The 22,182-nt window shown below is 51.7% G+C and overlaps 2 protein-coding genes across 2 annotated transcripts in view; one reads left to right on the top strand and one right to left on the bottom strand.

The window, feature by feature from the left end:
* NME7 (NME/NM23 family member 7) overlaps positions 1-4,966 on the top strand; it is a 94,917-nt gene extending 89,951 nt beyond the window's left edge. The window contains exon 12 of the mRNA XM_037387593.1: positions 4,535-4,966. Coding sequence (XP_037243490.1) covers positions 4,535-4,567 — 33 coding nt within the window. The 3' untranslated portion in view covers positions 4,568-4,966. The remainder of the gene's footprint in view (positions 1-4,534) is intronic.
* ATP1B1 (ATPase Na+/K+ transporting subunit beta 1) lies at positions 4,611-20,022 on the bottom strand. Its single transcript, XM_037387597.1, is given in 7 exon segments — positions 4,611-6,024; positions 6,705-6,785; positions 8,625-8,809; positions 9,631-9,786; positions 16,886-17,014; positions 19,663-19,719; positions 19,722-20,022. Coding segments are annotated over 7 exon segments (915 nt in total). The 5' UTR covers positions 19,762-20,022; the 3' UTR covers positions 4,611-5,757.
* Positions 20,023-22,182: the final 2,160 nt, after the last annotated feature.

Genomic DNA, 22,182 nt, shown 5'->3' with positions numbered 1-22,182 from the left:
GAGTGTACTGATGCTGAAACTTTAGGTCAGCAAAGACTCTCTGGATCATGGGCCTGGATACCTACGCTGAGCCAAGGAGATACGGTTTTGTGGTGGTTTTGGGGAGAGGGTACTGGTGAGTGTCCAGCTGTGCAAAAGGCACCGAGATGACTGACAGGCTCTAAATAAGCACAGGGATGAAAAAGCCTTCCATCTCCTGGCTGCCAGTTTTGGCTGGGCAGAGATGAGGAAGGACTGAAATTGCCGTCACCTTTTTGGTGATGGATGAGAAGTGGACCTGTGATCTCAGCGTATTTCCTACTAGCTTGTCTCCCCGTCAGCCCCCTTGCTTCTGCCATGAATGATACTAACAGGGTCTCTTACCCAGCCCAAGGGAACAAGGGGAATGGACCGTGAACGCTGGGGCACCCAGGGTTTGCTTTTAGGCAAGCTGTCATGCTGCCTGTATGATATACTGGTACCGTCCAGGGGGTCTCTTGTCTGTCCTTCTGTAGGCAAAAGATCTGTCTCGAAAGCTGCTCAGCTGGCACCTCCCATCAGCGCTGCGTTTTGCTTTGTTTTCTGGGCAGGAGGAGAATAGAATTGTAGGTGTCTGTAATTCTTACACTTGAAATCTTCAGGACACTTTGTGTCTGTGCTGGGTCCTGTGTTGTTACCAAGATCCTTTGCTCTCCCTTGGAAGAATGGCTGCCTCATTTGAGTTGCTTCCCTCTTTTTAATTTTGCCAGGCCTCTCCATGCTTTTAGGGCACATGATGTTCAGATGATAATTGTTTGTGCTCAGCCAGGGCATTAGACTGGATTTTGTTATTGCCTGCTGTATTAACTCCTGAAACTTTCCAGTAGCACGTGGAAGCACCCAGAGGGAGCAGCCAGCTTCATTAACGTGAGTTTTGCAGAGAGCACGTGTGACTGAAGCAAAACTTCATGGAACAGAAGCAGCTCTCGGCTCCTCCTCGGTGGAGCAGTTTGTAGAGTCAGAGCCAGAAGGTCACAGTTATTCGCCTGTTATTACTTCCTGAGTGTTACTGTTATTTGTCCCTGAACGAGAGCTAGAGCGGGCATAGCTGTGTGCTACAAAACGGGTGGATGGTTCCAGGGATCTGTAAGGAGAGTATTGATGTTAAATTTAATCCTGTTTCATCCCTGGGAAGGATTGAGCATGCCTGAACGTTAGCGTAATTTGAAAAGCATTTGGGTGGCATCAGTGATACGCCTTTGGTTGGTTCCAGATCAGTCCCTGGTGTGGATTTGTCCTCTGCTACCTTTGGGTGCTGTGCAGCGACCTGAGGTGTGCTGGCTCAGAGAAGCTGACTTGCCCTGGGTTGAATGTGAGGCTTGCTGAGGTGTTGCGTACAGGCACAGCTCCCTTTTCTGCGCTTTGTACTGTACTTGGACCCTGGGAAAGAGTGTAACTGTATTTCCTAAAATACATAGTGCTTTGGAACACCTGACCCCCAGCCGGGTGCCCAGTTGCAAGTACCTCCAAGTCCCGCTGGTCCCCTTGGAAAAGGACCTGGTGCGTTTAGAATGGGTTCTTCGCTACCCCAGATCTCTTGCGAGTGCTGAAATATTCGGCCTTGGTTCTTTTGCAAAGCACTGTCACGTCGTGGGAGCCAGGCTGTGGTGTGAGTGGGGTAACAGGTGGCCCTTACTTGGATTTTCTTGTTCAGCACTGCCGTGCTCCTGAGGGGGGAAGTTCTTGGAGAGGAGGATCCTTTCTAGGTACCACAGGTACGCCAGCTCTCAGCTGGTTTTAATGGGAGCTGGGTGGCAGCTGACCCACATAGAAGTAATTATGTATAAAGAGAACATACCGGCACCTAGTTTTGCATGTTATACAATATGTAGTGTGCTTGTTCTGGTGTCCGAGCCTTGCCGGTACAGCCTGCATGGATCTCAATGATCCAATAAAAACTAACTGAGGAGGAAGAGGTTTTCCACGGGGGTAGGCAAGCCGAGGCTGTTCGACCTCCTGGCCTGGGAAAATCAGTTGCACAAAATCAAGGGCTGGTAAGGACCGGAACAGCACCATGCTTTTTGTTGCTGCTGTCGAGTGAGCAGGAGCTGGGCGAGGGCAGCGCTCACCGGTGTCGGCGTGTTCGCCGGTGTCGGCGTGTGCTGCAGGGCCGGACCATCACCTGGCAGCGCGGGAAGCGGCGGGAGCAGAGGCAGCTCCAGGAAACCTGCCCGGCTCAGGGGAGCGGGGCTGCGGCCCCAGGCTGCGGCTGCGCCCGGAGTTACGGCTGAAAGGGAGCAGCCTGCTCCGCGCTTGGCCTTCTCCTTTGCTCTTGGCACAGCTCCCCGCACACGCCGAGGGTCGTGCCTGGCCTGTGCCGGCCAGCCGCCCTCGGCCAGACTGGGGACAGGAGCCAGAAGTGCCAGCGCTCAGAGCTGGAAAACTGGCTGCTGGCGTGTGTGAGTGCAAGTGTTCGTGCAGACGCAGCCTTAAAGGTTCTGTAAATGTGTCTGCCTGGCTCACTCTCGGCTTTGTATTTTATTTGTATTTTTGTGTGTGTCTCTAACCATGGAAGGCAGGTGTTCTCTATCAGCAAGAAGAGAGATGAAATTCACTTTAATGGCTACAATTATACTTAACTATGTTGAGCCAATCTGGCAGGAAGAACAACATGTTCGAACTGGCGGTTTGTAACGTGCTGCCCTATTAGGCAGTAAGGAAAGCGACGCCTTCCTGAGGAGAACAGATTTTACACAGGCACGACAGCGCTGATTAAAAAAAAATCTTGAAAGTGAGGCAGATTTTAAATTGCGTTGCTAAAATGTCACATCTTGACCCCGTTCCCCCAGGTTTTTGAGCAGCCGCTCAGCACAGCGAGGCTGTGTCAGCAGCATTTTGGGAAAGGTCATTTCAGTGTCAAGTCTGTTGTGTACCAAAAGTCCTGGTGCCGCTGGCTGCCCAGCCAAAAGTCTACACCTGCTTGTCCGGGGGAGGGGGGGTGTTGGGGTTTTGGTGGGGGTTTGGCTTTTTTAACCATCCTGCAGCCTTTTCGTGCTGTCTCTCTGCTAGGTCTGACCGGTTACAGCAGTGTTCTAACGGGGGAACGGACGGGTCTGGCCATGGGCAGGGGCGCGTGTGGCCCTGGGGTGGCAGAGGTGTCGCGGGGCCTGTGAACAGTTGGGTCTTTGCAGTGCGTGGCGGCAGGGTGTGCGGCTGGGGTGGCTGCTGCCCCTGCTGCCGCCGTCGTTAGTGATCCTGGCTGTCACTGGGTGGTACTGGAAGGGGATGGGGAGAGGAGTAAGGTTTGGTTTTGCTTTATTTTGTGTACTGTTACTAACGGTAGGTGCTAAGAGCACCTTTTGACACTTGCTCACTGAAGCCAACACAGGCACCTGAAGTTTTCTACAATGTTTATCCCAGCTCCTGGAATAAACCATTGTTACTAATTCCTGCTAGGACTTTGCACTCATAGTAAATTAAAAGAAGATAAATTAACTAACTGTGAGATTTTTTTTGTTGGGGGTGGTTTTCTTGTTGGTTTTTTGTTGTTTATTTTTTTTTTATAGTTACAGACCATGCACTTGCTATTATAGGGGATCTTTGGAATTTTTGTAAAAAATTGTATTGAATTGTAGGGGATCCTACCAAATCCTAAGCTATTCCCCCCACAATGGTGGCAGTGCACCCACCAACTACTGGGAGTCAAAACGGCTCGGCCTTCCTGCAGTTCTTGTGCAGGTGCCGCTTCCTTCAGGAGTGTTTTCACGCTTTAATCACAGCGTTTGTTCAGTCCTTGCCTCGCTATAAACATACAGCAGCAAATGAAACAGTTGCAGGTCAGATTTCTGCTCGCTCCTGCTCCTTGGGAGTAGCGTGAAGCAGCCAAACGCACACACTAACCACCCCAGCACACCCTAACTATGCTTTTCCCTCTAGCAGATGGCAAAAAGTTTAGCAGTTTGCTGTTCCAGTATCATGCGCTCCAGCTAGGAAAGCTTTATCAAGCAGCTTGCTCTAGGACAGTCATGCTTTGTCACTTCACAGAGAGAAATCCTCCCTGGTGATCTCGTCACGCAGCGCAAAGCGATCCTGACTCCAGGAAGCCAGCTGCCACGTCCTGTCACGCCTGGGCGGCACGGCCTGCGCCCAGCGCCAGCACGGGACACGGTGCTGCCGTCAGACTCCGTGGCTTCTGCTTAGCTCTGTAGTGTGTGCCCTCCCCTCTGGACCTGCAGCACAGTTACTACTAGAAAGTAAAATAAACTGTAGTTACTACTAGCGCGTGTGGCCTGTGCCTCCAGGCACGGTGAGGGTGCAGTAACGGTGAACACGCCGAGGGCTTCTGGGGTGCCAGACCGGTGTGATCACAGGCACGTGCACCACAGCAGCCGCTAACGCCGCCCAGGGAGAGGGGAGAACAGATTGCCAACGCCAGCCCACACGGTCCTAGAGCTGATGTGCAACACCTTTGCTCCCAGGTGGGAGCAGCAGCTTAAGACAATCCCAGTGGATGTTTCAACTACCTTTGGCTGAGACGTTCCAGGAATGATAAAGATTTATTTTCTGTTTGAAATAGGTGCAGTACTTCTTCAAGATTCTGGACAACTAACGGCCTCTGTCCTCACCCACCATGAAAGACATGCGCACAAATGTGTGTTCATTCATTTATTTGTCCAATGTTTCAACCTGACTGAAATACAAGATCAACAAGAGCACTGTACTCCTGGCTAGTATTACATGTTAGAACATAGAGTTTTGCACTTTAGACAACATTTAACACCATTCTATGGGGTACTGCATTGCTTTTATAAAGTTTAAAATAAAGATTTATTTTCAAACATGTGACTTTGGTTTATTTCATACATTACACTTTCTTGCAGAAAAAATAAAATTGTACAACTGCATAAATATAAAATTCTTCCACCATGAAAATGGTTAAAACATTCAATAAAGACATTAGCACCACAGTGTGCGATGCCTCCAGCAGGAAAAAAAAAAAAAAAAAAAAGAGAGAGAAAGAAAAGAAAAATATACAAAGCAAAGAGTTATGCCTATCACTGAGGAGAGTGATAGTCTGACCCGGCCTCTCACACAACATACTGGAGGATGAGGGAAAAGGTGGAGAGAGAGGCAGCATTCGCTACAAAGCACAGTACGCAATCATCTATTCTCTTTAACTTCACTTAAGTTAGTTTCCCCTGCCACCCCTCCAAATAAAATACCCTAACACCACAGAAAAGTCAGAAGCCTTATGGAGTGCTGTTAAATAGTCTCACAGGTGGGCCTTTCTTTGAAAAGGAACAAAATAATGAGAAATATCATGCCAGTTCTAGTCCCATTGAGTATTTACACCTTGGACAGCAAAAGTCTTTGCTCACAAGAAGTAGAAAACAGATACAATACATGGCTTGAAAATGACCAGAGTATGCACCTATAGTACTGTACACTAAATAAAATACACAGGCAGCAATACTTAGGGGCCAGAAACACTGCTTACTACAAGTCAGTTATGGAATCATAATTTACAGTAAAATGGGCGTGTCCCAAGGCTCAATTTTGTCGTCTTTTGTCATTTACAGTAGAATAAATATTTGTCGCTATTGCTACACTTTGTTTACATTCTAACCTAGTAAATGCAGAAAGCTAGTGTAAAGCATATAGATTACGTGTAGGTCCCATACGTATGACAGTTTGTTCAAGACTAGTAGGTTTTCTTTTTTGTTCTTTTTTTTTTTTTTTTAAACCTTTTTAAATGGCTAGGAGGAGGGGGTGGGGGTGGGAAGAGAGTTGTGCTTACAATCAGCTGCTTTTTATGTCAAATTTAATATCAAAGCGTCCCTGGAAGCGGTCTTTGTCGCTGTACTGGATGTTTTGCCCGTAGGCCCTGCATTCCACGCGCACCTCCACGTCGTAGGTCAGGTTGGTGAACTGCACTGCTACCAGTGGCTGCAGGTACCGCGGCTGCAGGAGCTTGCCATAGTAGGGGTAGTACTGCAGGGCAAAGCCAGGGTGGCCGCTCATCCCATAGTACTCCACTGTGCCTATTTTGTCTGCATCTTCCTCTCTCTAGAGGTGGGAAAAGGAAAAACAGTGACAGTCGCTCACACTCCACCTGCTGCAGCCCTTTTCCCTGGCAGCGTCTGTTCTTGTTCACCAAGGCCATGACCTCACTTGGGTCATCACTCACCGCGGCAGCACGAGGATGTCCCAAAGGCAGAGGGGACACTTAAGTGCTGTCTAACCAGTAGCAACACAGTAAGCACCTCTTGGTATGCATCTGCCAGGAACAGGGCTTTTCTTTACTTTTTTTTTTAAAAAAATAAATTTAATTTAAAACCTCATACTCATTCAGAAACCACTGCAGCTTCCTGTCCCACCACTGTACTATCTTTGGCTAAAAAAAGAAAAAATTCACTGTTTCTCCGCTGCTTTACAATACCAAATAAAGTACCTCTTCCCTGGAGCCCCTCTCCCTGCCACCCCTGCTAAGGGCTCAGTACAGCACCTGGAAGCAATTTTTGAGGACACCGTTCACTGTCTGGCCCTGCATTCGCCCCTCCCTGTGAGGGCAGCGCTAACTGCCATCCGCCACCAGTGGGGTTTTGAAAAACTGTTCCGAAGGGGGAGATACCCCAAGAGAGAGCCACCCCCGCCGTCTGCGGAAAGGCAGAGAGGGGTAAGTACACCTGCATAAAAACTAAGGCTTCCCCTGCCCCTTCCCAGCTCTCTGTTGTATTTCACCTTACCTTGGCGGTGCAGTGGACGGGGATGAGATACGGGTTGTACTTTGCCATAACCTCTGGAGGGAGGCTCTCATTCACCGGAGCCTAGAAGAAACCCAAAGCGAGGAGACGTTACACACCGGACACTTCTTTATGGACTGGAGCTCGTTTGCAGCAGCAAAGGTCGGTGGTACCAAAGCCGTGCCATTAACTGGAATCCCCTCGAGCTCAGTTTCAGAGGCAACAGCTCTTGGCGGTGGTTCTTGGGACAGACGAGCCGTGTCACACAACCAGAAGCAGGAGAACTTAACCCAAGCAGACCTGTGGTCTGCTCTCACGCTGTGGTTGCTGTGGATACCAAGGCAAGCCAACCAGGGTATTTTTAATTTCGCGCTGTCACTAGGGCAAGTGTTTCACAGCAGCGTGCTAGCCAGTGGGGCTTGTCTGCGCAGAGCCCGGGCAGCGGCAGGGAGACACGCTGCCGGCGGAGCTGCCACCTGCCCGCCAGATGTGCAGATCGGGCTGGAAAGGCACAAGAAAGAACAAAAAGTGGCAGCCACAGCCTGACGCCGCTGAACTTTGTCACCAGCTACAAGGAAGGACAAAGGCTCCAAGTACATGGGGGGGAAGGTGGGAGTGCCAACTTTGACGTTGGTCTTCCGTCTCGTAACAGCTGCAGTAGTTTTCCTTCACAACCTTGCAAGTCTCAGATCTACTTTACACACCCCCCTGACCCGGCACAGGAGCTACATGGTCTCTGCTGGAGCGTGAATAAGGAAAACAATTACTGCCTTGGATGCACGCGTCCTTTCTAAATGAAACATGTAAAGTCATTCCTTGACTAGACCCTGCTGCCTGACGCCGTCTGGGGCAGTTCAGAACTCTGCGGCAGAGAAGGGAGGAGGAACACACCAAGTCCTTCTCTTCCACAGCCACCACGTACCAAGCACAGCGCACTCCTGCTAAAACACACCCCCTGTTTCCACCCGGGATCAGAAAAGCCAACATCGAACTAATTTCCATTAGCACAGGGCAGGTTCCCTTCAAAGAAAAGCGTTCCTCACAACTCGTTAGGTAGACAGCACCAATCCCCACCCTCGGCCGCGCTGAGGGATGGCGCAGAAGGCGGCTCAGCACAGCATTCGCGCCGCTTGCCACCCAGAAGGTGGAGTGGCGGTTTTGCACGCCACCTCAGCATGTGCTCTGCCACTGAATTCTTAGGGAATTCTCCTAGCGTTCACATGTGTTGGGGAAAAACCCTAGAAGTAAAAGCCGCTCCTGTCCAGATCAACATCCTTCAGCATTACTGCAAACATGCCTTCAGGTGCAGCAGCACAGAGTTAACGGGTGACAGAGCCATCCCACAGCATCTGAGAAACTGCATTAAATAACCTAAAGATCTCCTCACCTTTCCTGCAGCAAGAGGTGTGCCTGACTCTCAGATGTACTTTATGCTTTATAGCCTGTGTTTCAGTCTAACAGTCAGTATTAGCATTATTTCATTTAATTAAGTGGTTTTAGCAAGGCAGGCAACTCTACGCTGCCTGAGGGAAGAATGGAGTAGATCGGGGCATGACACAACGTACTGATCTTACTGCAGATAAGAGTCGGTCTGGGAGGGTCCCATGGAAGGACACAGGAACTTAAAATGAGTTTTATCATTTGAAGAAAATGCCCATTTCGAGCAGTTCAGTTAGCAGGCTCAGAAGTTACCAGATAAATAACTAGGAGTTTGCACTGTGGGTTCATTACTACTTGTTACCAGCTTTCACTGCTTTTTTGTTTTTAACGCCAGTTACTCAGATTGTTGTCTCACAATTTGTCCTCTGCAGCAGCGGTTTAACGCTGCTCTCTCTCCAGAGACAGAAAAGCAGGCACAGCAAATCTGCAGCCAACCCCCCCTCCTTATCAGGGGCTTCTGCTAGAAAGGGAAGAGATACTTGCCTTAGGTTTGAAGCCGATAATTCTGTTGAGCTTGACGAGGATGCACGGTTTGCCATCCTTGTACCCAAAGGTGGGATCATTTATTCCAGAACAGTTTTCCAGCCATTCACGTTTGAATTTGCAGACCTTCTTCTGGCCCTGGACATCACTGTATGGTCCTCTCTCTTTGTAATCGGCGGGCATCTCTGTTACAGCGGGGGAATGAAAAGACAACCATCTGCAACGCGATCTTTCGCATGTCGGGAACAGCAACACTTACGCTTCGCTGTGTAGTTTGACTTTCCCCCTCGTCCCAGCAGGTCAGTGACACCACCAACCCGCACCCAGCCACCCCCCACACGTGAGCCGGTCCCAGACCAGCAAGTTTGTGGGTTTTTTGTTTTCTGTTTGTTGGTGGTGGTTTTTTGTTTTTTGTTTTAATTTAACTGAGGATTCTTCCAGACAACAAGAGAACACACACGTTTGTACTCCATTGGCTCAGCTTTTTGTCTGATTGGCAAAAAAGATGCCAATCCACTTTGGCAGCTTTTACAAGCTGGTTCCCCTCGGATTTTATATGCATGTATTAGGCGGGAACAGTCTCACTCACATTATAACATATAATGTGTTAGAGGTCAGTCCCTCCCAGATCTTTCGCTGCACTGCACCAAGAGGACCGACACTGGATTTAGCCAAGTTGTCAGTAAAACTCTCGTGGCTTTCAGAGAGGATAAGGTCAGCGCCACATGCTTTTGAGTATCAGCTGCACCTTGCTCCAAGTGAAATCCGGGTGTTCCCAACCATACAGAACCCCTGCAAGAAGCTTCTAGAGACATCTCTGGCCAAGTCTGGTGTGTCCAAACTTAATGAGCTGAAACCACAGCGGGCCAGTTAACCAACGTGTCGTGTCCTTGGTTACAATGAAAGGAACAGTCAGAGACCACCGCTGCTCACCCTCAGCTGCTGCTGGACCCAACGCAGAGGCATGTGGCAGAGCCCCCAGCTGCAGGAAACAAGCGAGACTTACCCCCACAGTCCTCAAATATCATGCTTTCAGTTTGCTGTTCAGCGCTGTAGTCCTTTAAGAACTTCTCCAGGTTCTTCACATACAGCTCAAAACTTTTAGGATCGGAGGCAGTAAAGGCAATTTCTGTCTTTTGTACCTGAGGGACTTGAGTCAGTCCTAAGAAAAGCAAAATCAGGAAGAAACATGAAGCACACCTCAGAGCTCCACAGCCTCTGGGCAATGCAATGCACACCAAGAACATACCTCACCCTAATGATCTCTGTTTCTCAGACTTCAGGACTTGCACAAAAACAGCTTAAGCTCACTAGAGGGGAGGCTCTGACAGGCTCTTATCTCCTCTTTCCAACAACAGCCTGGAATATTCATCATGCTGCTTGTATCACTGAGCAGATAATCACAAAACCCAGAAGGGAGGCTACAAGTCAAGGTTTTCCTGAAGAAAAAACAGTCAACCACAGGTCCCCTGCCAGCTTCTGCCTCCTCCCTGAGGACAAAGCTGTCTGCCTGCGAGACCAACTGCACAAAATAAAGTCCCACAGAAGCCTACTCCTGGGTAGTTATCCCTAACAGGTTGACTTGAAAGTCTGCAAAACACAGACTTAAACACGTGTGTAGCCAGCCAAACACAAAGCGTTTAGGGTACATCAGCTGCCCGCTCACAAACAATGAGAGAGGATCCCTCCATCAGGTGGGGTCACTCTCTGCTGGTTCTAATCCACATTGCCTTTGTCTGGTCTCCCTTGCAGGACGCAGGGCTGGAGACATTTCCTCAGTAAACCCACCAGCCCGATCGCTTTCTCTGGTCTTCGCTCCCTGACCAGGTGTTTCTGACTGCAGAAACAGCCTTCTGAGCGCTCCCATCAGAAGCTCAGCGCTGAGCGAGCAGGTAGGAAATTTCACCACACAGGAGGGATGTTTAAAAGACTCTCCTACATTCTGACTTCAGGAGGATGAACAGAAAAAGAATATATGGAAAAGAGAAGGGACTAGATACTAGTGATACCTATGGACGATGGAAAGTACCAACCCCTTGGTTCTTCATTCTGGGACTTGGAAATACCTGCTCCTGCGCGATGTTAGCTTGGTTTTAATTGAATGCATTGATGCGTGGCTAACACCCTGAACTTAAGAAATGAGAGCTGCGGTTCATGCTGCTTTTGTGGCGGCCACTGTAATTACTGAGGTCTTGACTTGTGTTCAGTTTGTCACCTCCACTTTAGCAAGAACAAGTAAAAGGAGCAGGGGAGCGGCATTCGCTCTGACAGCTTTCAGAACAAGCCTGTTGCCAACAAGTTCCGCTGGTGCAAAACTCGGGCAGCTTAGCTGGCTGGCCCCAGCCCACGAGAGCTTGTGACTCCAGCGATTTTTCCAAAGCCACTTGACTGCTTCTGCTTAGTCCCTCCTCAAGCCAGCTCACCACTCCCCCCGCCACCACTACCCACCGAGTTGGAATTTGTAACCTAGGACAAAGATTAGCTTTGTTCCCCTAAACGCAGCTCCTAGTCACCTAAGATTGCGAGACACCCAGCAAGGAGCTCATGGGTCTCAAGTTTTATTCCGGGAAGCAGCTTTAACCGCTCAAAACTCCCTCTGGTACAAACTGACCAGACTGAGCATCACACGTTTAGAAGCAAGTTGCTATGCCCCTTGGCAGAATTATGTCCTACCCTCCAAACTCAGTGGATTTCAACCCCTTTTCAAGCAATTACTTGCTTCCTTGCTCCACAAGCGGTTATAAGTATTTATATAAAATAAGTAAGCTGGGTTCAATTTTAGTAAGGGATGAGAATCCCATCCTGCCAAGCCCTCCTCATGTTACCACTCAGCTGGGAAGCCAACAGGCTCAGTCCCTTGCACTGGCTATCTGGAATTGCTGCAACAGCAAGCCAGGCCTTGGTTCCTCTCCTTGGGTCTGCCCTTTCCAGAGTTCAGGTTACAGGTGTGTCATTCAAGTGTATAAATATCAAAATGAAGAAAGCTTGGCCAGGCTTGTTAAGCTTCAGGCAGGCAGTTAAGCTATTGGTTTCACTCAGGACCTCTAAAATGAAGGAACTCTCCTCCTCTGTTGTCTTTTCCATGGTAATGCATAAAAGCACCCATGGCAAAGTTGAGGGGAGGGTCAGGAATACCCACCCTGTGGTGCGTTAAGCCACCCAGCAGAACAGCCCTGCTCGCTGGTCAGGGGAGCAGCCACTGCTACACACAGCCCAAAACCCACCCTCCGCCCAGGAGACAAGCGACTTGTTTGGCAGAAGAGGCACCCACCCCACAGCATCCCTGCCTTGCAGATCTTCGCAGAACAGCACCGACGCCCAAGCAGCACCTCCGTGCAGCCGTACCAGCTGAACGTATGGGAGAGCCACCCCTTCTGCCAGGCAGACTCGGCCTGTGGCCATAACTGGGCTGCATGGACCGAACACGTGGCCCTCACCACGGGCATCTACAGGTGCTTGGGTGAACCAGACTGGGCCAGGCTTTGATACATCGCGTGCTTTCTTTAGCAAGCAAGGAAGCCTTTGTGAAGATGAAAGCCTTGTTATGAAAAATAGCTTTATCCCGATTAAAAATATATTACCGCTTCCACTGCAGCCTCCACTCTCACATGCCTGCACCAGAAACAAAGCTCTAAGCACATCTATCATTCCCTTCTTTGTTCTCCATCTGTACATCCCATAGCCAAAATAAAAGCTTCAGTGCCGCTGTCAGAGCAGCACTATCACAGAGTCCTTCTTAGGCAGTCTTGCTTAAAAAAAACCACACGCATGTTGATTTGGTATGATGAGAAGTAACCTCTGCAGAAAACTTCTGCAACCTTTCCAAAACCTCCTCTCATCCCTACTGGGGAACTGAAGCAAGTAGGGGCAAAAACCCCCAACCAAACAAGAAAAAACCACACACCTGAGCCATTCCTGTGCTACTACCATGGGCTGCTAGACACCTGAAGAAGTGGCTCCAGTACGAGACAGGCATGAATAAGCCTCTTAAGGGCTCCATGCACACGAGGAGGCCATTCGCAGCCAAGTCTCATGGGGGAAGGGCCAGATGACCCAATGCCTCAAGTGCTTTCATAGCCAGGAGTCTAAACAGCCCTCTCCCCATCTTCAGACTATAACCTGCGTCTGCCTCAGTTCTGCATCTCATGCCGTTACCACAGACGCACCGTGGTGTCATGTGTGGCGATGCTGTTCTTCACACACAGAACAATCAAGTGACTTATTGCTAAAATACTGACAAACTACTTTAGAAAATTTCTGCAATTGGCTTTTAAGAGTGCTTTGCTAGGAAATAAGATTCTTACATTCACTTGACTGAGACTGTCCACATAAATGATGAGTGATGCCTTTACTTGGTAACAGACACCACCTTCTGTTGCCTTTCTAACTCTGTGGATGTACAAAGACACCAAAACAGCACGTGAAGTCATCTAATTTTTTTCAGCTGCAGTTCCACTTCCAAAACACTGCTGCATATTAAAATCACATTTATTTGAGTTCATTTAAAACCAGATTTTCCATATTGATTTTATCATTCTAAGCTGCAAGTGCAGGACTTCAGGAAAAACAGTGTCTTGAGGGTGACAAGGAAGAAACTAGAAGTGGGAAGTCAGGCTTGTTATTAGGAATGGTTGTGTAAGTCCACCGTAACCACCCCTGCTCATCATGCAATGCTAGTTTCCAAGTTCCGTGTAATCTTTGTTCAGAACAAATCTGAATGCTCCTGGGATGACACAGATGGCAAACAGTGATCACTACACCATTTCTACGTACCACCCCCCCCCCAGCTCGCTGAACAAAATTTGTAAATTTGAAAACCTCCGTACCAAGCAATGTCCTTCCAAGCTTTCGGTCACCCTCCAGCCCCACCCCCAAAGTGCAAAAAGCAGGTGCAAGTTTTCTACAAATGCAGCAGAGTCTGCCTGAAAAATGACATCCTTGAAGCTTGAGATTCAGAGGGCTTTCTGAACATGGGCGCTGAGACTAGAGACAGAAGTGGAAAAGTGCAGCTTCACAGGAGGCAGCGCACACTCCCTGGGGCCTCCCTGCCACCACCCCAGCTAAATAAGCCAAGCGGGGGGGACACACCAGAGCTGCCTTTTCCATGACGCGCTGCCCAGGCACACTTGAAGCAGGGACACCCGAAATCTCCTGGCTTGAGCAGGGCTTCTTCCTTGCAGCTGCCACCTCAAGAGCCCCAGGCAGCAGCGAGCTCTCGCCCCGCGCCCCCCCAGCCCAGGGATGGGATGCGGTGCCATAGGATGCGCGCCACAAGATGGCAGGATACACAGCCCGGTTCATACTGGGGTGGGGAAGGGGAGGAGAACAGTATTCCTCTCCACACACCCAGTACACGGTGTCTAAGAGGAAACATCCTCACCCTTCCCTATTAGCAGGGCGAGTCCTCTGTGCTTAAAGCAGAGCCTGAGCCGACAGCACACGTGGAACTGGGAGCTGGGGCTGTCGCAATGGTAAGGCTGGACAAGGTGAACTGCACTGTCCCTTCCCCCACCCCCAAGACAAAAGAGGAGGGAAATAAAATACTATCATGGAAAGGTACAAAAACTCAGCTTGCCCTGAAGCCCAGCAGAACACTCCTGTTGTGTTCAATACTGAAAGCAATTACCATATTAATGACACTTGGTTGCAAAAATAGCGCTTTATGGCTTTCAGTGTCATACCCCTGTCAATAACTCAATAAAACATCCTGTAGGTTCTGATGCTGTTACAAAATCTGTTGTATTTCAGAGCAAGAATGATACTATAGCAGCCCCTACAGCATTTTCTCCTGAAAATCCTTAAGTATAGTTTCCCCTTTCCCGGCCATTTCAGGCTGACACAAAAGTGACTGCCCAGGAAGGACAGAGCACTGTAGTAAGAATAAAAGTGTTTTCTAGTTTCCCAAAAAACCCAGGGCTCTTATCAAGCTGCCAATATACTTACTCTGCTTGCAAATCTTCCCACAAGAACCAGGAATTAGAATTGCACAACACCCCACTTTATGCAGTTCATAGTCTGCTGGGGTCCCAGATGACAAAAAAAAAAAATCAAGTCTGATGCTCACCAAGTGCAGGAGTGAACGTGCCCACTCGTGTCTGTCAGCAGCAGAGCAGAGGTGTTGCAGCGCAGGGGAGAGCCCTACACCGCCGGGGAGCGCGGGGATTGCTGACCCCCCAAACACAGCAGTGCAGCCAGTCCCCGCAGCGCCGTCTCTGAAAGCCTGCATTCAAAGGCTATTTTTGACTTGTGGTCTAACGGCCACTGTGCTACAGGATAAGGAGCGGACACGGTATTAAGAGCCAACCCCCACCATGCCTTACTCCTGGCTCACCCACATCTGTACAAAGATCTGTCACATGATGCCCTGCAGAGGACCTTGTGCTATTAACCGGTGATTATTTCTTTAAACTTGTATATACATGCTATTACACCTGGGTTCAAACCCCTTGTTTATTGGCTGCCTGCTGTCACATTTAGGGAACTAGATTTTGTTCCCTCCCCTTGATTTCAGTGCATGTCCTGAAAGCCCATTACAAAGATCTCCGACGACCTTTTCGTTCTTCCTCCATTTTGACATTTTGATTTCTGTAGTACACGCTACAAGAGAGTCTCAAAATCCAGTTCCCTTTTTTGGTTAAAAAAGATTAAGCCCCAGAAAAACTGGTGCAGTTTGCAATTAAAAGATGAATAAAAATCCTTTGCAGGCTGAAATCTCACACAGAAATTTTACCACAGAGTTGCTTTCAAACTGAAATTGCAAACTGCTATTACACAGAAAGCGAACAGTTTACCTAGAATGAGTAATTATGTGACATCAGGCTAAACAGCAGGTCTATCTGGATGTGACCCAAGATCCATGGGCTTCTTCACTAATTATTTCACGTCTGGGGAGACCACTGGGCTTCAGCCGGGGAAAAACACACTATTAAAATAACTACTCCACCATTAGCCATGTTGGCTTTTCAGATGCAGCTAGCGGCTCTGGGCAGTATCAGTGACAGTTTAGTCTTTCCTGCAAATGTCAGAGCCCATTGCAGAGATGGAAACAGCCACTTTCAGTGCTTAAGACAGCATTTACCCCAGCCGTGCTGGTATGTTGAGACGTGCCACGCACCAACACAGCACTTGCTGTCTCCGTTCTGTCTTTAAAAAAGTGCTGGTGGAATAGCAATTATCTGGAAAACGACCCTTTGCCAAGATAACACCATTTGGTGATGGTAAGGTTCCCTGTGTTGTTAGGGCAGGGAATAATCCCAGCATAGCACTGCAGACAGTGCGGCTGTAAGACACCATGCGACACCAGAGCCAACTTCTGTAGCTACAAGCCATCAGCCTCACAATTGTCACTTAAATACCACTGTTATTAAAAGCTTCTGAACTGTTTTACAGAGCAACCAGAGACAGATCATTACCATCCCCAGTGCCAAGCAGCCTCAAGGTCATTTGTAATGTGGGAAAGCAGCAGTTGCGCAGCTCCCCCCCTCTGAGCTGCCGCTGGCTGCGGCGGGAATCAGACAGTGCAGCAGAGCCTGAGCAGGCAGAGCGGGGAACCTGCGGCAGGGGCCAGTTATGCCATTTGCCCCTAACCCAAGGCAGGCCGGCCACAGACACTGCTCAAGCGATGATTTTAATTTTGAACAGAGGCTTATTTTGTCTAGTGAAGATAGCTCATGCATGCATCAGCAACTACAAGACCCACCGTTAACCTCCCACAACAGACCAAAGTGAAATGCCCATTAGTAAATCTAAATTAGTGGATCTACTCCAGATCACTCACGTTTAGTTCAGTGTTTGCTAACACAACCCAGCTAAGCATATTCAGAATTGGTACCGTCCCCCTTCTCCTTGTGCACCCGAGTTTCACAGATAAAGCTAACGCTGTACCTTTGTCCCTTCACTTACCCTTGAACACAGTGGCTATGAAGAAAAATAAACTGAACCCAGCTTCTTCATACAGCTCATCCCCAAGTGAAGCCTCTTAACCTCACTCCATCACTCTGGTTTAGGGGAAGAGGAGCAATCCAGGTTTGAGCTCATATCAGATGGGAGACATCTTTTATGTGATGCAACCTTTAATTCTAGCAGGATTGCCTTCAAGCCCCAGTACTGTTAACACAGAAGGCTGAGAACATACCCACCCCCTACAAATATGTGTTGCAGCAACGACACGCTTATTTCATCCTCCTTCTGGAGGTGAGTAACCAAGCCGCCTCCCCAGAACAGCTTGCACCAAGTCAAACATGGGCCTCCTATTTAGTTACCTGGAGGTGCCACTCGATCCTGGTATTTGGGCTCAAATTCACTGACAGTGAGCAACATCACTTGGATGGTCCCAATGAATATACCTGCCAGGCAACCGTAGAAGATGACATAGAAGAGGAGGATCTTAACTGCAAGAGAAAACAAACAGAAAGAGGAATCGAATCAAGCCCTCAAGGCAGTCACATTTCAGGACAAAACTTGCAACTTTTACCACTCACAAGGAAGAGCCCAGCGCACTGAATTCAGACGCCAAGCCCTGCTGCAGAGGCACGTACTAACAGTGAGATTACGCCCCGATGCGGACAGAAAACGTAAGTCATTCCAGTTGTTAAGACGGGCTGGGAGCATGAGCCCCTGAAAACCTAGAAATCCGCAAGCTGGAATCTGCAATTAAACTGCATTCTTCCATGTTTTGAAGGATCCCTTGGCTGACCCAGCACTACCATCACACAGCATCACAGGTGACAAACTTTCAGCAAAGCAAGTGCCCAACCGCCAGAAGCCTTACTATGGGCATGCTCTGAAGGACACCCATTCCCAAAGCTCTAGGCCTCAGAGCTATATCCAGGAGAGTCCACAGTAAACGTTTCATTCAGGTTTACAAGCCATTGTAGAGCTTCATGTCCCCTAGTAATTCAGGCTATCCACCTCCATTACAGACAACGGGAGCAGAATTCGGTCCCAAATCAACTCCAGCACTCAAACGTAGGAAAGTCCTCAGACGTGTCACAGTACCACACATTTACCAGCCTTGTGTCTGCAAAGGCACTCCAGCGCTGCTCGTACCAATTAAAAGGTGAAGTACATCATAATGAGAGATTGATTTTAGCATTGGTCTAAAGGGAGATGCCTAGAATAATTGGGGGGGGGGGGGGGGAAGCAGAGAGTAGAGAAGAACCTGGAGACACGGCATGGCTCAGACTGGGTATCAGTTACCAGTTTACAAGGATTATCTCAAATGATTAACTGCACAGTAACATGCCGTACTAGGCATCACCAGGCCGCCTACAGGAAGGATAAGCCAGACCGTGCCAAGCAACTATATGCTAATCAGGCTACAGGAACAAGCAGGCCAGCGCAGCGGCCAAGGAGTACTTGAAGGAGAGTCTGCTTCATCTCGGACTGTCTTCATCTAATCACACACAAAAAAAAAGAGGTGGTTTATTTAAAAGACTTGAAGCAAGGAGCTATAAGGGAAGGGGAGGAAGCAGTAGGTGGAAGCATTCCTCCTCACTCCCCAGCCCCTCCCAAAAAAGCTCCATCATTGGAGAAGCCTCCCGATGAAAGCAGGTGGTTCTGGTTGTTTTCCTTCCAAGTCTATGAAAGACAGGCAAGCAGGAGGGCCAGCCAGCGACTCTGAGGCTGAGGGACTCTGTCAGAAAGGCACTCCACCTTCTCATCTTCTTCATGTGCACCAGAGGCAGCCAGGGCAGGAAGGCAGAGCTGGGTGCAGTAGCGTGGCACTCCAGGAGTTAAAAGCACTCTTTGGTATCCAGGCAGCGTAAAGCAAATGGCTGTGACGTCAGGGACGTGTGGAAATTTTTTCCAGAGCACGGTCATAGGAGGTGCTGTTGTAGCAAACCAAACATTAATGCTGTCGTCTGCAGCGTAACGCCTTTGAGTTTTGTAACATCAAAAGGCAAACGCTGGGAGGTAGCTTATTTAATCAGGTTCCCAGCCAGGATGCTTTTAACACCAAAGACACCTTAAAGGTCAAAACCACTCCGAGGTCTCAGCAAATACACAGTGGGTCTAGCAACTGAGCACCACAGGGTTGAACGAGAAAGCTTCCTGCAACAGGTAGGCTTCTAACAGAGGAATCGGACCATCAGCCTGCAGATCAGCTCCGCAAATGGAAATCAGTCCTAGGTGGATAGGTACAGGCAGTCTGGGAGAAGGACCTGGTTCAGCCTCCGCATTTGAAGCACTGCGCAGTTGCCTGGTGCCTCAGGAGCAGAAAATACCTATCCATGCGCACCCACAACCCGATTCTGCTCACGTAAGGATAGAGCAGAAGCCTGCTCTAGTCCACCCGCCAGAGCTAAAGCTGGGAGCTCCGGATGTGGCACCTCCAGCTGATCCATTACAACAGGAGCCGAATTCAACGGCGCAAGGGTGGCACACCAGCTGTGGTTGGCAGCAACTGGAAGGCTATCTATTTGCGTAAAGAAAACGTTAAAAGCCTCTTAGTCTAAATGCTATTTGTACAGCACCTAATAAATACATGATGAGCATTTAATCACAAATGCACACATGGCCATTTCCTTCTCACGGGGGCATTAAAAGCCAATTGTTTGCCCTCGACGAGGTCAAACGAGCTCGGTTCCCTTTATCCAGAGAAAAAGGAGGAAAAAAGAACAGCCACGCAGAGGTCTAAGGCAGACGACGGCTGGGAGTGCCGGCTCCCCCGACGGCGATGCTCCCAGGCCGGGCCAGCCGCGGGGGAGGGAGACCCAAGGACGAGGCGCCCTCGCCAAGGTCGGTCCGCCGCGGGCTCCATCGCGGGGCCGGGGGCCGCGCCCGCCTCACCCCCGGCCCCACCTGCAGTCACACCTCGGCGGGCAGCGCCCCGGCCCCCGCAGGGCGCCCACGACACGACGGGACCTCCCGCGCTCACCCCGCGGGGACGGGACGGGCGCGCGCCCCAGCCCCGGCGCCCTCCCCGGGGGCCGCAGCCCCGCCGCAGCCGGCAGAGGCGGGGCGGGCCGTGCTGCAGTGCCCGCCGCATCGCCGCCGCCCCCCGACCCGGCCCCGGCGCCCTCGGCCCGGCACTCACACCAGCTGCCCCCGGTGCGGCCCAGCAGCTCCTTCTTCTCCGAGTTCCAGATGAATTCTTCCAGTTGCCGTCGCCGTCCTTGGCCTTGCCGCGGGCCATGGCGAACGGGCGGGCGCTGGAGCGGCGGGGGGAAGGCTAGCCCTCGGCGGGCTGCGCGGGCAGGCCCCGGCCGGGCTCCGCGCCCCGCGGCACCGGGAAGCTCTGGGTGCGCCCGCCCGCGCTGCGGGGCGGCCGGCGGCACCGGCCCGGCGGGGGAAGGGGAGGGGAAGCGACTGGGGGCGCGGGCGGGCGGGAGCGGCGGCGGGCGGCGAGGAGCGGAGCCGAGCCCACGGGGCACAGAGCAGCCGCGCTCCCCGCCTGCCGCGCCCCTTCATATACACCGCCGGCTCCGCCCGTCCGCCGGCTCCGCCAATGGGAGGTGACAGAGCGCCGCGGGGCGGGGCCTTCCGCAGGGACGGGGCGGGGCCCGGCGGCGGGCGGAGCGCGGTGGGGGTGCGCCGGCGGCGGGAGCGGCGGGAGCGGCGGAGCGGGGCGCGGCGGAGCGGGCGTGGCGGGGGGGGCTGCGGCACCGGCTGCCGCGCGGGGGCTCCGAGCCGCCCCGCCGCGCACCTGGGCTCTGCCGCGCCGCGCGCACACGCGCACCGGGCGCGAGGCGGGAGGCAGCAGGCGCGCGCCCGTCGGTCGCTGCAGGCACGTCCGCGTGCGCATGTGTGCGCGGGCACTGCACACCTGTACGGCGCGGGCACGCGCCCGTGCGTGGCTCGTTCCCGCGGCCGCAAAGGCCCCGCCCGGCCGGACCGGCCCCCCCGCGCCCTGCGGGTCCCCGCTCCTGCGGCCGCCGGGCCGCCCCGCCGCGCCGCGCAGGCTGGTCGGCCGGGCGCGGAGCATCGGCTGCCTCCCATCCCCTCCCCCTCGGCGCCGGCCGCCCGCCCCTCTCTGCGGTCCCGCCGCGCCACGGCCCGCTCACGTGTAACGCGGCTGCGGAACGTTCCGTGCGAGCGGCCACCGCTGGAAGCACCTGGCGGGGATGGGGGGCGGCGGGGGGGGGGGGGGGAACAACGGGCCACGGCCGCCCTTGCGGGTGACCTTCAGGGCAGCGCACAAACGCCTCTGCCCATCCCCGCCCCAGCCCCGCGGCCGCTGCCCGGCCCGACCCGCCGGGCCCCGGGGTCTCCCTGTGGGGGCACCTCCTCCCCGTGCCGGCGGGGCCCCCCCGGGGCTCCCCAAGCGAGGCCGCCAGAGCCGCCTCCCCCCTCCCGCGACCCCGGCCGGGTGCGCTGCGCTTTGCAGAGTCCGGGGACGCTGTCCGGGGGACGCGGGGGGGCAGCGGGGTGACCTTAAAGGGACGTTACCTTGTGTCCCACCAGGGAGGAGCTGAGGGAGGCCAGAAGGCGAGGGGCCCCGGCATCTCAACCTGGGAACTCGTCCTGCTGCCTGGCTCTCATCAATCCTACGCTTGTACCTTACAGGAAAACAGAAAATAATAATAATTTACAAAAAAGGATTTAATGCACCATCGTTAATGTGCTCCATCATCACAGGTGCCTTGCTCCTGTGGCGCCATTGAAGGATGGTAAACGTTACACGTGTAAATCCAAGCATACTTGGATTTACATACTTGGGAACTGAACCGACGCTTCTACTAATGCCCTGGGTGCAATTTACATCCCAGGTATGCTGCCCTACAAAGGGGAGCAGTTTGGGAATCGTGTGGGTGCGCAGTGGTGTCACCCAAGTATGAAGTCTGCTCACCAGACAGACTACCCCTTGGATGCTGTATTGCGCACACTTGGATTTACCTCTGAATTTCCTGTTCGGCTGCAGTATTGTGTTACACGTATTTTCTTGCCCTTAAGCTACTAGTATGTTCTCTCACCTTTAACTCCATCTTCTGTTTTGGTTTGGTTTAGTTTGGGGTTTTGGGGGGTTTGGGAACTGGGATGAGTGCACGTAAGACAGGCCCACCCTTGGTACCACCTAGTTGGTACCTAGTCTGGAGGTCGCCTGCAAGAATGACCTTGCCTGAAATGGAATGGAGGAGCACCCACCCAGCCAGCCTCAGCATGCTCGCCGCGGATCTCCAGCAGCAGTCTGGCCACCATCACCTCCACCCTCCCCAGGCCGTTAAGCTAGCAGTCAGGGACAAGTTGCAATGTGGCACCCTTCTCTAAGTGACCCATGGCTACAATGCAGAGCCAGCTTGAGGCAGCCAGCAGAGAGACCTGCTTTTTAGGCCACCAGCCTTAGCCTACTGGACCCACACCAGCTCCACACAGGCCAGATACCCTCAAGGTCAGGCCACCATTGGTGCCAGAGGCTGAGTGTGGCCTCCTTAGCTTTAGGCGTACAACCATATTTCTCAAAGCCGTGCAGGCTTGTGGCTCAGAAAGAAAGAGGCCAGGTATCATGCAGGAGGTGCAGAGAGGCCGTGTGCCTAGAAGGCTGTGCATGTTTAATTGGGAGTATCTGGTTTGCTGAACGCTCCATGATACATTATGCATGATCAAAGGATGTGCCACA

Source organism: Falco rusticolus, chromosome 5, assembly GCF_015220075.1.
Source record: "Falco rusticolus isolate bFalRus1 chromosome 5, bFalRus1.pri, whole genome shotgun sequence".
Taxonomy (NCBI): domain Eukaryota; kingdom Metazoa; phylum Chordata; class Aves; order Falconiformes; family Falconidae; genus Falco; species Falco rusticolus.
The sequence above is the reverse complement of the archived record's forward strand: the minus strand, read 5'-3'. Positions and strand labels throughout refer to the sequence as shown.